This window comes from Lonchura striata, chromosome 3 (assembly GCF_050655825.1).
Source record: "Lonchura striata isolate lonStrDom1 chromosome 3, ASM5065582v1, whole genome shotgun sequence".
Classification (NCBI taxonomy): domain Eukaryota; kingdom Metazoa; phylum Chordata; class Aves; order Passeriformes; family Estrildidae; genus Lonchura; species Lonchura striata.
In genome coordinates, this window is record NC_140705.1 from 54,893,869 (window position 1) to 54,909,591 (window position 15,723).

Sequence of the window (15,723 nt, forward strand, 5' to 3'; positions counted from 1 at the left end):
TTTCAGCTCTTCCCCTGTGACCTCCGCACTTGCACCTGATGCTACATCAGCAGGCAATAAACCGGGGGGTGCCGAGGATGGGGTTCTAATGGCTGAGTGTACTTTGGGCCTTCCCTCCTTCCTTCCCTTCACTGCCACTGCACTGTCCCTTGCTGGGAGGGCCAGCAGCAGTGTTAGGGGCCGGCACGAAAGGATGTTTAGCACCAGCTCTGTTTCCTCCGCGGCACGGAGCGTCCCTTTCACGGGAAAGCTTAGAGCAGACCCGCGTGCAGATCTCTCAGAGGGCAGCAGAGAGTGCTATGCAATAAGCAGTTATTTTTTTCAGTCGGGTTCTCTCTTTTTCAGGTTTTAAACCAAAATCGAAGTGGAAACCATGAAAGCAGGGAGCGAGGGCGGGGTGGGGGGGAAAGAAGTATTTTACTCCTTCTGCTTGTAGGAAAGAGCCCTCCCTCCTCTGCAAATTAAGCTGGATGTGGTAAAAAAAAAAGACATGAAGAGCCTCACAACTTTGGCAAGCCATTTCTACTGCCTGGGTATCTCAGCTGTCCATTGCTTCAAGGCTTGCAGGTGGGTGGGGGGTAAATCCACAGCACATTGTGCGGAAACTGACAATTACCTGCTACCATACCAGAAGTCAACGCTTTAAAATTCTTCCTCTGCTGTTATCCCACTCTGTAGGCAGGAGCAGCAGAGATTCACCAGGGCCAAAGAAGCAAAATAACAATTTCTTTGTGCCAGACAGAGTAAAATCTATGCCTTAAAAAAAAAAAAAAAAAAAAAAAAGACAAAACAAAAATGAAAACCTTGGTAGTAACACCATCATTAGCTGGGATCTTGTGTTACCTCTTTTAAGGTAGCCAAGGAATAGAAAAATTCTAGCTACTGTTAGAATAGGGAAAAAGGGAGGGAAGCCAGAGAAAGGAAATCAGCTGGGAACTAAATCCAAAGAAATGGAGATAACCCTGAGTCCAACAACTACTAATGGAAGGAGAGCAGCAATATTTGAAAATTGAGAGTTTTCGGTGAAAATTAAACTTTGAAGAGAATGCTGTATAGATGGATATATTTTATTCTCCCTGTTGGGGTTGAGGCTGACTAGAGAATATAATATGTATATTTTTCTAATATGAAATCTTTTCCTCACCTTGCAATTTCCAAAACTTTTAACCTGCTGCAATGTCATACAAATAGTTTTTATAGAAAAATAGAGGCACATTCTTAAAAAACCTAGTCTGGTTTAAAAAACAAAAACCCAACCAAACAAATAAAAAACCCAGAAGATAGTAGTTTCTAAGAATCAGCTTTGGCAGACAGATACTAGGTCTTTAACACATTTAGATAGTTACAGAAAAAAAAGGCCCTAGGAAAAGGCATGTTATATCTTTCTATTTACAAGGGGAAGATCTTGTCTGGTTACCAGACTACTTTCTGCCAAGACAGGAATGTCCCTTAAAATGGAGAGTTTCTGCCAAATCTAAGATTACCTGTCCCAGATAAAAAATTGCTGGGACTTCATATAGGAGATGAACAACAAGATGGACAGATTTCATAATCTGAAACTCTCGGCTACTTGTCTTTTCCAGACTTCCATAATTTTGTTTTGTCTAATTGTCCTTCCAAAAATAAATCTCTTTAATAATTTCTTCACTTCAGCAGCAATACAGTCTCTGTACATTTCTGGCAGTTCTCTGTCTCCCTGTAGTATTGATTTTTACAGATTTATCCATCATCACCCTGTCTTGAGTGGTTTGGAGACATATTTCTGGTAATAGCATGGATACACTACTGAACTTGGGACTCCTAAGCTCTGTTCAACACCTTAGCTATGAACTCAGTTGTTCTTTCCATCCATCATGCTTTTCAAAAATGCCTACAAACTTCATATTCAGTGGTCATCTCTCTTCTCTCTGTAGCTCAGTTCTTCCACACCCTAGCTAAAAAGTACTAACCTTTGGAGGTATGTTCAGTTGGACACATCTATCTTTAATTTTTTTCCCCATGGTCTGGTTCCTGAGATGCCTTTCTCAACATTCTGACCTACTTTTCTCTGCCTTTCCAGCCTTAGAGCACTAACTCCTCAAGTGCTGAAGGAGGGGGTGGATTCATATAGCTCTATAATGGATTTGTGTCACCTTACATCAGCAGCAAATCCAACCTGTCAAGTCTAAAATTGTGTCCAGGTTCAGTATTTCACTTACTTAGTCTCCCAGAGAGGCACAATCTGGGAATAGCTTCTCCCAGATTTATTACATGATGATAAAAATAATGGCCAACACTCAAGCAGCTTCTATGGTTTGCACAGAATAGTGCAGACTTGTTATGTATACTTTTACTGTATTCCCCAGAAATGCTTTGCAAGGTTTATCACAGGTTATGAAGAAGTTTGCAAACCTGATCCTCTTAAACACTTTAAGATATCTTCTAAAGACAAGCTAGTCATGCAATCTCAAGACAACCTGTGAGAAAGAAAAACATACTGCACAACATCCTCTTTTAGACCTAAGGGCATAAACTCTCCATTAAACCAACAGGAGACCCATAGAAATGCTATTTGTCTTAACAAACTAAACATTTTAATGCATCTTCTCTTGTACTGAGAATGTGTTTTCATAGGCATTTGAGACTGTCACATTACTTTTACTCCTTCATAATGTAAGATGTTCCAAAGTATTGTGTTAAGCTGTAAGAACCTTTTATTCTCTAGTTCACAGGTCAGAGCAGGTGAAGGACTTAACAGCTTGGATTTTGCCAAGTTTTCTCTCACAAGATTAGACGTTTTTAGTGAAAAAACACTTTTATGTGTCTTAAAAATCACTGCAAAGAGGTAAGTTTAAATCATGATTAAGTAATGGCAATGTGCTCAGGAAACAATTGCTCAAACGAAAAGACAGAGTAATTTATTTTCTTTTTCTCTTAGTTTTGCCATAATTTTGTCACAGAGTTGTAAACTACAACTAGTCTGGTCTGGTGTCTCCAGTGAAAGAAGCACATTCAGCTCCCAGCTGGTTTCTTTCTTGCTAGGATGCAAGAAGCTTGGAAGCATTTACAAGGTGATGTGTATGCAGCCCATGGGAGGCATCCATAGGAAAGGAGAGAACAGCCTTACAAAAGGCAATTTACTTTGCCAATAACTCTCTGAGCCTCCAGGAGTATTTGCACAATCTGCTTGTCTTTCACAAGCAGAGCTTTCTGTCTCTCAGAGCTCACCTCCACACCACAGTGTTAGTTGCTGTTGGTTGTGAAATTGCAATATGTTGTCCTAGAGCAGATGCAAAGCCCCAGATTTCCTGTTACACGAATCTGTTGCACACAGAGCAAAAAGGCATTTGCTTGAAGTAAATATTTTGCTAGTATTCCCAGAAGCAGACAGTAAGTCACTTTTTTAGTCATCTTAAATTTTCTAATGTTTGCCTGGTACCTTACCATTTTCCTGTAAAATAGAGACAGCACAAAACTAAAAATTCAGTCTACGTAAATAGTCTCCTTTGCTTGATTTGATGTGCAAACATAAATTTTCCTGGATCTGTACCCTAAGCATCAGGCCTTAGGTTTTGGTATTGGGGCAACTGCACCACCAGCACCAGCACTTTGCAGGGATTGAAGTAGGGAAAATTCATGGCTGTACCCACCCCCTTTGGCACTTTGTGCCTGCCCCAGTGCACCTGCAGGACACTGGTACGAGGATGGCAAATGCTCATGAGAGCACCTATGATCTAGGGAGATCTCTGGGGGTGGAGGAAGCAGGCCAAAGGAGCTCCCTGTGTCACAGCTGTAATTTTCTTCTCCCAGCTTTGCCCTCTGCTAAAAGGTTGAGGATAAGTTTGCTCTCTCTCTCTCTCTCACCCTCATGGAAGACACAGATGTACCAAAAATCAGAAATAACAGGCGAAGGGCAGAAGGAATAAAAATTCTTAAACATTCCAGTAGTATTAATTAGTCTAAAAATAGTCACTTTCTCCTTGATGGGAGGAAAGAGGAGAATGAGGCCAGTATTTCTGCTGGATTTTGTTTATTAAATTTGTGCCCCTATAGCATCTGGGATAATATGGCTAAACAGGCCTCTTTAAACAAGCCAGACCTCCACAGTCAAAGGAATTAATTCTAATAGAGTTGCACTCACACCAGCTGGGGCTCTGCCTCTCACCCTTGCACTGGTCCCCACTTGCACCCAGCCTAGATGTCACTCCATGCAGCCAAGGAGGGGGTGAGATGGGATTGTGTGATGGACCTCCAGGATGGAAAATGAGATCAAAGAATGACATTCTCCTCTACAGGGACAAATATGACAGCTACGTAAACTCCAAGGTTCCCGTCGCAGATGTCCTGCATCCTGTTTTTGCCACACACAGGCAAAATCCCAAGTGGTTGTCGATTTAGATGAGAGGGATATTTGAGGAGAGCCACATGTTTAAATGGAAGCTCTGTAATGGATAAATAATAGACCCAAAAGGGATTAAATACTAAAAATAGTACATCTATAGGTAGTCTGCAGGTGACAGGAGACTGGACCGTTTTGTGAGAAAAATGATTAAAGCAGAATGGGATTTTCAGCAACAATTGGAGAATGCAACCCACCAAATATTTAATCCCACTAAAATATTTATGTATCTGGCTTCTCACTAGAAACTTTTAACACATTTTTTTCACACAAAGAAAAGTGTGAATGACATAATTGTTAAAATAATGTACTATAGTAAGTTTTGGGCTCATCATCTACAAGTCATAGATTTTCCAATGTATACATATTTTCTCCACCACCATGGTTTGCGTGATAATAGCATTTATTGTAGCTTTTAACTATAACTATTACAAATGTTTTGGGTAAAAACACAAAGATGTGCTTCACTAGAGCTCAAAAATGAGAGAAAACCACAGAGGTCTGTGTCTGAGAGCTTTTTCCTGTGCAGTGTGACTAGGTGTGTGCTTGCTACATGTTTTTCTTCAGTGACATAGAGTTAGCTTGTGGCATTTCTCACTTTTATCCTTGTTTGAATTTTCAACAATTTCAGACTGTTTTTTATTTGTTTTCTGGTTTTAAGTTTCTGTAATAATGTTCCCACATCTGTCTTGGATTCTTTTATTTGGAAATATCCCAGAACTCTATCACTGGTTTCGTATTTTATTTATCTGTGAAGCAAAATTTTCCTTTCCATTCCTCTAGAAATCATAAAAAACTTGTGGGCTAAACACAAATGAGTGTTTAGTGTATATGACAGGTCTGCCTGATATGCTGGCAGCTATCTTTCACAGACTTCCTTTCTGCGCTGTCTTTGCTTTACATCATCTTATGCCATACTGGATGGCAAAAACAAACACCCATCTGTTCACGTGTTCTTAGGATGGGTGCCCACAGAAAGGAAATCCCTGTAGATAAGAAACTGCATTGAATCAGAGGACAGAATGGAAATTAACCCTAGATCTGCTTTATATTTGTTGCAAATCAAGTTAACCTAGGATGGATGCCAGTAGTAGCCAATGAGACACAACACTACATGTGAAAGGGCTCCCCTGTCCAACACTCTTTTCTCATTTCATTCTCTGTTATTTTTGCCATTGCTCCCTGAAGGAAAGCTGTTAAAACTTGGCCAAATTAGGGATGGGTGTGAGCATAAGAAAGGCCAAGGTCCCTGCTGACTCCTTGTTAGAATAGGACATATCCTAGACTTCATGATATCTTAGATGGAGGATGCTCCTCACTTTTTTTTACATTCAGAACAGATTGGTACAAATAATCACTCTGAAGACTTTTCTGCCTATAATTCACCATGACTTCTCTTTATTTTTTGTTTTTCAACCAGTTCTATCAGGGAATATAAAACAGAAGAACATAATATTTCTGGCAGGAAGAAGACACCTACGTAGTTACATTTCTTTATTGAAATTCATGAGGTTAATACCAGAAAAATCCCATATGTTTGGCATACACTATTTCCTTACCTTATCCAGGACCAAAGGATAGAATGGCAGAATATATCACTGTCCAGGTATATTTAGAGCAAATAGCTGCCCAACAATGATAAAGAATTTTTCCATGTAGGAGTTTTTCCTAGCCAAGTACAAATACAGCATCAGGAGGATAAATCTGGCTCTGTGAACTTTTACCTTCATGGCTCATTTTAAATTCTCTTTATTCATAAGTTCTCTAATGAGATTGTTATAGCTCCTAGAAAATTAATCTTTCCTTGATTAAATCTTTCATCTCTGCTTGAGACATCTAGCTTCTTCAGTGTCTCTCTCCTGTCAGCTATCACGTGCATTATAATTTTGGCTACATGCAGAGGAGCCCTACCAGCTCTGTGATGCTTTCCTTTTTACTTCTCAAATTCAGAGCAGACAGCTGCCAGATCCTCTAGCATCTTCCTTCCTATGTGATATTTCTTTGCATATAACAGCCTGTCCTGCTTAAGAAGAGGAACTGCACAGAGAGCTGATATCTGTCCTTAAGAGTTAATGAACAAAAATGGGCAGAAAACCATTTTATCTCAGCTCAGGTTCTTGATCTGCTCTGGACTCACCATACTGCACAGAAGTACTCAATGTCAAAAAATGTACATAACAAAGCCTATGTGTAACTACGGCTACAGGAGTTAGTTGTAGAGCAGGTGTGGCAACGATCAGGGAGGCACTCACAGCATCCAGAATAACTTATTTTTACAGCCACACTCAAAAAATGTTTATGTAATACTGAAAAAAATATAGCTTACTGTAACTGCAGTGTGGCTACAAAAATGAATGTGTTTTTTTAAATGTTCATTCCTTTTCTACTGTGTGGCATAATTTCACTGGGGAGCAATAGATTGTGTCTCTTTCAGGAATCTTCCCTGCCTAACACCAGCTGAGTTGAAACTTGCCAATTTCCAAATATAAATAATACTTTGTACATATGAGACAGAAAATCAACTTCTTAATCAGCAGTTTGGCCTATTGCAATGCTCAGCATGTGCTAACAATAGCTCCTGGCAGGCTCAGTTCCCTGTGCATGGCAGAGCCTAAATGTGAGATAAATCTTTACTGCTCCTGCTGTCCAGATCAAGTCTAGAAAAGGAGTGCCTACTTCTCACCAGATTTATTCACTGTGAAAATATCTTAAGACAGAAGGAACACCCTGAACTACCTGTGATCGGGAAAAAGAAATGCCAACCAAGCCAAAGGATTTGCACAGGATTCACTATGGGGAGATTTGGGGTTCTGCCTATGTTTTTCATCCCTTTAGAATCAATAGCTCCCATGTCTCAGGAGCTGAGATAGTTTTGCAGTGTGTTGCTCCCAGAAATGTCCAGACTGAACAAATCCTTCCCATAGCTTTATGGCACATGTCAGCCAGACATGCCCAAATTTATGTTTGTAAGGCCTATTCATACAGCAGTAACTTCACTACCTGCAGATATCAACAACAAAGGCAAAATAATACAACACAGACCAGGCTGAATGTGGTTAACTAAGTTGCTTTTAGTTTATTAATTTTACCCATATACATAGATGACTTTGAAAGCACCATGTGAAAAAGGAACGACAAAGTATAAGAAAATGGTACAGAAAAAGATTTCAATATGCAATGTGTCAGTGTACCTACTACATTTCATACATATTTTACACTGAAAACCAAAAACCCCACACTTTCCAGAGGATGTACACATTTCGTTTTGATCCGGCAAATTTAGTTCATTAATAAGTAAAAAAATAAATCTACAATAGCAACAGTGCAAATACATCAGAACTTGCATGGCATACAGAACACAGACAAATAAAAATTATTATACAAAGGTCCCAGTGTTTCCTATGGTACTGGCTGTGGTGTATACAATACACAACAGGGTAAGGAATAAACTGCAACTTAAACAGGAAGATGAGCTGCATATTACTGGCTCTGGCTTGTATGGTCGCTCTATTTCAGGAGGTAGAGCTGTCATGCCTTGGATCTGAAATTAAAATAGCAAAAAATTTATCAGAGATTTGTCACGTAAGATTAGAAAACTCTTTTTGCTCTCAAGATAATTGGCAGCTTGCCTGATAGTCTATTGATAGTTTTGTACTTGGGCTGTGACTCTCTCAGTGGAAACATCAAGCTCAGTAAAAATATGAATACATTGCATGCCAAATGATCATCCAGTATGCATATCCAACATGATATGCATACTTGAGAGTATGTAGCTCAAGAGCAGCGGTACACACTGTCATCCTCTCCAGTAAAGCAAGGTTAGACTTTGGTTGGTTGATTTGAATAACTTTATTTTGCTTTGTGGGGTTGTTTGGCAGGTTTGGTTGTTTTCATCTTTCTATCAAATCAAAATGAAAATTGGCAGTATTACTCTGCTGTAGGATGATATTTGAATGCATGCATTTCTGAGTGCAAGGCTCACACTTGCATGTACAAAACTGTGTACACAGTTTTTGTTCCATGGAAGCACAGAATGGAATGGTTGTGGTTGAAAGGGGTCTCTGGAGGTCAACTGGTCCCATGTCCCTGCTCAAGCAAGGTCACATATAGCAGTGTCATATTGCTATATACTGAGCATTTTTCATCCTTCCCATAGAACTCAGTGCATTTTTATGGGATTTGATGTAACTACGTGTTTGCTATGGTTTTGACATGAAATTAGAGACATTTGTGTACACTGCTCAGCTTGCTTTCCCTAAATTTACTCCCTACATGTTAAAGAAAATATGTTCTGCAGAAAGTAAGCTCCTGGGCACATTTTTGGAAGTTTGAATGCCCACCTGTGCAGCATATGCTTGCTTTGGGTATTTCATCTATTTTGTTGCTATTATTCTATACTGTAGAAACTCCAACTGAATATTGACTTAATGTTAGCAAACACAACACAAAACTAAAACTGAAATAGGGGCCAACTCTATAGAAGGATGAAGGTGTTTTCAACTCAGTTCCTCTGCTTCAATTTTTTTTCAGTCTGATAATAACTCAGGGATTATTTGGCCATTCAGGTTAAATCTGTCCCTGATTTTGATGAGGATGGTCATTTATGTGTATTATCACTAATAAGGGAAGGGAAAGGATAGAGTCCTAATCTTAGCTTTGAAGAATATGGCCATGTTATTTGAAAAAGGAAAATATGATTAAGGAAGAGCTAAGAACTCCCAGTTGCAGTGAGGTCATTCTCTGACTACATTCTTGAAGTTTTAAGTATTGTTCCTTCATCCTGTAAGATAAAGAGCAACAGCATTTTCCAGAAGACATACCATTAAAAAAACCTCAGCCTATCCCCTCTTGATAAAATTTCTGTGTTTTTCATCATCTTAACATGTCCTCTGACAAATAATCAGTGAAAGGGTGGCTGTGCAATTGCTACTAGCCAGCAGCTGTAAAGGTCAAGAAGTTTAACCAAAACTGGTGAACAGTCACATATACTGTCTGTCTACAACTACTTTCCACAGGAGGCCTACAATGAAACAAATAATACTAGAAAAAAACAGAACCTCATTGATTACTTATAGCACAAGGTATTCCTTTGACATCCAATGGGCAGAGCAGTTTGACCTATGTTGGAGAAACCCAAGAACGCTACTGCAGGAGGGCCAATTTCTTCACCACCTGAAAGGACTGTGTGACACACTATGAGGAAGCATGGGCTATCTTCTAGGGTGAAGAGAATGAGGCAGAAGTCCTTTCCTAGGAATTACTTCATCAGTAGTATCTCACAGCAGCTCTGCTACACTGGACTAAAATCACAATAGGAAATAAGCCACTATAATGAGACTGTATCTCCTTCTGAACAGAAAAATCTCAAAAAAGTAAGAGCCTTGAATTTGGAGTCTATAAAGGAGTTCAAAGAGGAGTACATATTTTTAAGCATCCCTTTCAGGGATGATACGACATGCACTAGCCATTATTTTTAAACACACATCAACATTAAAGATGATTCCCAAAAATTTTTCTCACCAGTGTCCTGGTAAAATACCAATAGGTATTTATTGGGGAATTACTTTTTATCTTGCAGGTGTTTTAATCAAGACAATAGGCAAAGTAAAACCATGGAAGATGAAATATTACTAAGTGGCACAAAGGGAACAGATTATGATGCTTTAATTTTCTGGCCCAATACTATAGACTATTCTAAGATATTAAAAAAGCAAGACTTATTGCAAGAGTATTCATACAACTTTAGCTTGTCTAGATGCCCAAGTTAAGAAGGTAGATACTTCATTATGCAGTCAATAATCTTCCCCTAGAAGATGTCTCAGAGAGCAAACCTGATTTAGGGATTTTGAATCATCCATTGCAAGAATCTAACATAAATCCCTGACCATGGAGGCAGCCAAAGTAGAACAGCTTCCTGGAGTGGTCACTTCACCTGGACGTACATGGCTGCTCTCTGATCAGTCCCAGCCTCACTGGATTCACTCCATCTTCCTATTACTGATCCCAATTGTTATTTAAAGCTCCAACTTTTCAATTATTTTTAAATGTTTCTAGAACTCGAGTTAGGTGAAAGCACTGGGAAAACATTCTCATCATTTGTTATTGTATGTAAATGAAGTATAGATGGGTAAACATCCTGAAGACATACAATCAGATATTTATGCACATACATAGAAAGACAGTAAATCAAATTAATTTCATTGCATTTTGTTGCCTCCTATTCAGCACACAGACTTACCGACCATTCTGCATTGTCTGTTTTTGAACATCTCACGTTCACAGGTAGTTTAAGCACAAGTTGATTGTAGGAGAGACCCTCTGATCTGGACCATTTGAATTTGTTCATTGCATCCATAAAGGACAGGTTTTTATATTGCTTAGGACTCTTGATAATGAAAGGCCAAGTCCTAAAGAAAAACAAAAAATTAATTTTAAAAAGTAGATAAAACCTATCAAGTCAAAGTGAATGAGGAAAATTTTGGGGGGACCTACTCAGAAAAATAAATGCGCTACTCCTATGTATATTATGCCTAGCTCACTAATTCTCTTCTCAACTAAGTTCTCTTCCACTGAAAACTGATGCAGTTTTGTTGATTTTGACAGACTTGTGAAAGGCTGTCAGCAGGTTAGTACTTGCTGCCAGATGCTTTTAGAAATAAAGGACTTCAAGAGATACATTGCTCTTCTTTGATCCACAAATTCAATGCACAAGAAATGCAAAGCAGATCTGCTGTAACATCTGAAAAAAAAAAAAAAACAAAAACAAAAGAAAGCCACACCCTCTTCTAGGTTTGGCAGGCCAGGTTGCCAAGAAACCTTTGCAGTTAGAAAGCTGCTCCTAAATGGTTCTGCCAAGCTCAGGTCAGAACTGAGCCTAGCACAGGAGTTGCTCTGTTATGCATTGGTGAGCAGCAGAAAATAGCTGGTGTTGTGGACATTCCTTTGGTATATTCCTACAAGCTGGCTGCAAGGGCACTTTTGGCCAGGGGTGGTTTAGAGACCTGCTGCACTGCTCTGAAAGATCTATCTGGCCGAGTGTGGGAATCTTTCCCATGAACAAATGGGGACAATCTCATTTCCAACCAGCCCAAAATGTGGAAAGGAAAGGAATGAGATTTCATGTCTTTCATTTAGTAAAGGAAACTAAAAAAGTAACAGAGGAAAATAAAAAAATAAATAAATAACACAAGCAAACAAACAAAAAAACACACCAAACACCCCCCCCCCCACCCCAAACCTCCCAAAAAACCCAAAAATCTTCTTTTCCATTGTTTCTGCTTTCTCCTTGTTTGACTTTGCTGTGATGAACAGAAAAACATAGTGGAGGAATCAAACTTTTACAAACACAAAATCAATACAGCTAGAGGAAGACCAGAACTATCTAAAACTTTATCAAGTAACCTAATTAATATTGTGATTGGAGTATGAGTTATCTTCTCAGAACACTTTAAACAGACCTGTGTTATCTTGTAGTAGGCTGTCTCGCACTTGCTTTGGGGAAATTGCTATGCCAGCATTCTGCTCCACTCAACATCTAGGCATAGAGGCCGTAATTTCAACCAAGAATTTTGGTTAAAATTTCATCTCTGTTTCAGCTCTGTTCCTCATGATTTATACTATTTTCATTGTCACCAGACAGAGGAAAAATGTTTTAAAGTGAGCCACAATGCCTTGATCCTACCCCCAGTTTGCATTTATAAGTCAAGAGAGACTTTGGGAGAGTCAGTGAAGAAATTCTAGTGTTAGACTGACACAAGAGAGATGAGGATCAGGTCACATATCCTTAGGCTGAGAGAGTTTAATGAAACAAGAATTGTGGATTAGGTCATAAATACTAGAGGCATTAATAATCTCCTCTTCTAATTACTATTCCTTTTGTGGCAGACAGTCTGCATACTTACTCTATTCAGAACATCTTTATTTCCCCAGGCCAAATGTGCATTTTTTCCTTAAGTACAGTTATGAATGAATACTCAAGAGAGCATACATTTGTTAGAATATTTTCTTTCTAAACTCAGAAAGACTCTTTTAGATAGGACTAATTTAGAAACTCTGTTCTCTCTGTATTAAAAGAGATTGTTAATGAAAATAGTGTGGAAAATTATGTAGACATTGATTGATTGCACTGTGACTTCCTTCAAACTCTTCTTGAATCTAGATTTCAGAACAAAGACCACTAAGCCTGTATGTCAAATTATTTTGCAATAACAACTTTATATGATTTGTTAACATCAACTATATAAGCAAAGATAACTTTTAAAATTTCTGATGACACATTATTAATCTATTAATTTGATTTCAAAATCTTACTATTACCTTAGTTTAGTGCAACTAACAATACCAATGTAATTCACTTTTCACCATAAAATATGCATTCAACTTTTTATTGGTTGATTATTTTTCCACATTTCATTCATGTGGGAACATTCCACTTTCGACTGTTCTCACTGTTTAAAATCTTCTGTTGAGATGCTTTAATTTTAAGCACTTTAGGGAACACATTTTTGCCTTCAGAATTCCTGTCAACAAATCTATCCAGGGAAATTCAGTAACTATGCTCACAAACTCCTTTCAAAATTATTTCTCTATATATGAAACATTGACATGTTTTAATAAATTGATAGATTTAAAACATTGATATATAGCCTCTTTACATATATGTGTGGTGAAAAAAAACCCAATGTGAACAAGAACCAAAAACAATGTGAGTGGTATTATTTCCTTACAAGAAGAAACTACTTTTCTATCAAAAGAAAAAAAGATGCAAAATAATTTTGCAGGAGAAATGGCAGCACAGCCTATTTACCAAAAATTGTATCACAAATGACTATGTTTTCTTTCTACCAGACGGAAAGAAAAGTTGTATAAAAATTATCCAAGAATCCCACAGACAAAATCAGAGGTGCTAAACATATTAATAAACATTTTACATACCTGACTGGTCTATAGATTTCCTTAACGCCAATGAACTGGAGCTGTTCCATTATATCTGGAATACTTGCACAGCGGGTGAGGTTGATTCTTGGGTAATAGAGCAGATATGACAGGCACATTTCATTTCTGGTGCTCAGACCACCCTGAAAATGGGATTTTTCTTTAGTCAGGGTAGCACTGGAATCCCAGTGATTAGCATTTATATGCTAATGAAAGGTGGATCAGGAGGCCAAATTTGACAAATTTATCTTGTACATGAGATTATCAAGTAGCAAGAGGTTATTACATAATAATTACAAAATACTCTGGAAGCTCAAGCTTCTAAGTTAAAACACATCAGAAAGAACAACTGTGAATAAAATAAGCTCATATTATATTAAAGTGTACTATCTGAGAAGTTCAGGTTTGCTTTCAGTTGCCCCCATCTAAGGTACTTAGATTTACCACATTTCAGAAAAGTGGAACAGATGAAGAAAAAAAATCTTGTAGGATAATTATTCTGTTTAATTAGAAATTAACTGAGGTTTGCCTAATAAAATGGAGGCTGGGATTGAATATGAATCTATATGAACTCAGGTTGTAAGTACATATGCCAATAAAAAACAAGAAGGAGAAGAATTATTTATGTTAACAGATAATGTTGACTCAAGAAAAAATAAGCATTCATTATAAAACCAGTTATTAGAATAACATTTCTAGGTAACAGAAGAAAGAGACTCTTAAACAATCTTCCACTGGGGAAAACAACTAACTTAAAATTAGTCTTGGTAAACATGGGCAAGATTATAAACTGCATGTTCCTAAGTCCTGGGTGGGAAGAGTTCCACAAGTCTCACAGCCACAGGAATAGGAATGGAGAAAACAAAACACATGAGCCAAGAGTTGGTGTGGCCACTACACAGGAAAACAGGACAAAAACTCCAAAGCCTTCATTCTTGCTCTTTTGCTTTTCATTAAGCAACTACTTCATGTGCCTACATGCAAGCCATTATTCAGGGAGAAGTATCCCTTTGCTCTCTGGATGCCAGGAACAGTTCTTCCCTGCAAAACAGCCCTCAGGTCTCACTTCCCAGAAGTCTGGATCCAGCCACTCCCCAGGATGTTTCATGGAATCAGGCCCTGGCACAGGCAGTTATATCCTTCCCATAGACATAGTGGGTTTGGCATCACTCTGTTCCTAGACAACTGGCACAATCCAGCTCATGTCCAAGTAACCAAATTTACTTCACCTCCAAAACCCAGTGACTGCATTGCAGTGGCCAGTGCCTGGCCTCTCTTAACCCATCAAACTGCTTCTGTGAGACTGTGCCAAACCAGAGCTGGACACCCTCAGCAGGGAGGGGTAGGTTCTCAATTTCTCTTCCCAACCCAAAAGACCTTCATTCTGCCTGGATTCAATGTTAGGAACAAAAGTAAGTATTTGAAAAACCTCCCGATCACAGCTTATCTAAAAATCAATACATAAGAACTAGCAATTTTCCAGGGAAAAATGCGTAACAAGTTCATAAAAATAATTCATTGGAGTACACAGAATTTGCACGTTAATACATGTTGAGAAGAAAGCACTCCTTATACTAGAAAAGTTTGACTTCTAAGGATTTTTTATGATCTGATGTTCTTATTTTAACAAACTAATCATATGAATGCCTTATGCAAGAAATCAGAATAAGATCACAATAATTCAGATTACTTTGAAACCTATGCATCTATGAAAGGAAAGACAATTATGTGCACACAGGCATTAGCAAGTAAATTCACTTTTTAAAAATACTGTTCTATGTAACAGGTTTTAGTCCCCAATATTATCTGTGTACTTATTTTGATCCACCAGAATATTGCTTACCCATGTCATGCGAATTCGGTCCACAGTACTATAGTGGCATTCTGTGACTAAATTATCCCCCTGAAATACAAAATTTAGGAAGTTCACAGTTCTGAAGTTTATCAACACCAGCTTCAGGTAACCACAGATGAAGCAAGCACTTAAGAAATAAATATCAGAGCAGTGGATATGACTTTTTGAAAGAGTAAAGGATTAGGTAATTGCCATATATTAAGACCTTGGCACTTAGCATTCATATTATCCAGATCCTCAGGAATCCCACATGGATTTAAACAGAGTCTTATTAAGAGTGTTGTCTGGATTTCTTTTAAAATAGCAATGAAGATACTCAGTTATCCAATTTTCTGGAAAATTATATAGTAGACAATGTATACAAATGATTCCTTCTCTAAAACTCACCCAGTGCTACTTTACCCAGGCTAATTTACACTGCCAACTTCAATAGAAATATTTGGCAATTGAGGAAAATAAGCCTTTCCACATCACAAAAGCAACAATATCTCTGCCAAGCCTGGTAGTAGAGGAGTGGCAAGCAAAGACTTCACTACATTGACAGATATGTATGGGA

The 15,723-nt window shown here is 38.2% G+C and overlaps 1 protein-coding gene and 1 long non-coding RNA gene across 2 annotated transcripts in view; one reads left to right on the forward strand and one right to left on the reverse strand.

Annotated features, from left to right (window-relative positions):
- Positions 1 to 15,723, forward strand: part of LOC146767901 (uncharacterized) — a 60,060-nt gene that overhangs the window by 22,264 nt on the left and 22,073 nt on the right. The window lies entirely within an intron of this gene.
- Positions 7,430 to 15,723, reverse strand: part of MOXD1 (monooxygenase DBH like 1) — a 49,419-nt gene continuing 41,125 nt past the window's right edge. Inside the window, exons 9-12 of the mRNA XM_021540691.3 lie at positions 15,156 to 15,215; positions 13,313 to 13,455; positions 10,617 to 10,785; positions 7,430 to 7,919 (exon numbers count right to left, since the gene is read on the reverse strand). Of these exons, the coding sequence (XP_021396366.3) occupies positions 7,755 to 7,919; positions 10,617 to 10,785; positions 13,313 to 13,455; positions 15,156 to 15,215 (537 nt within the window). The 3' untranslated portion in view covers positions 7,430 to 7,754. The remainder of the gene's footprint in view (positions 7,920 to 10,616; positions 10,786 to 13,312; positions 13,456 to 15,155; positions 15,216 to 15,723) is intronic.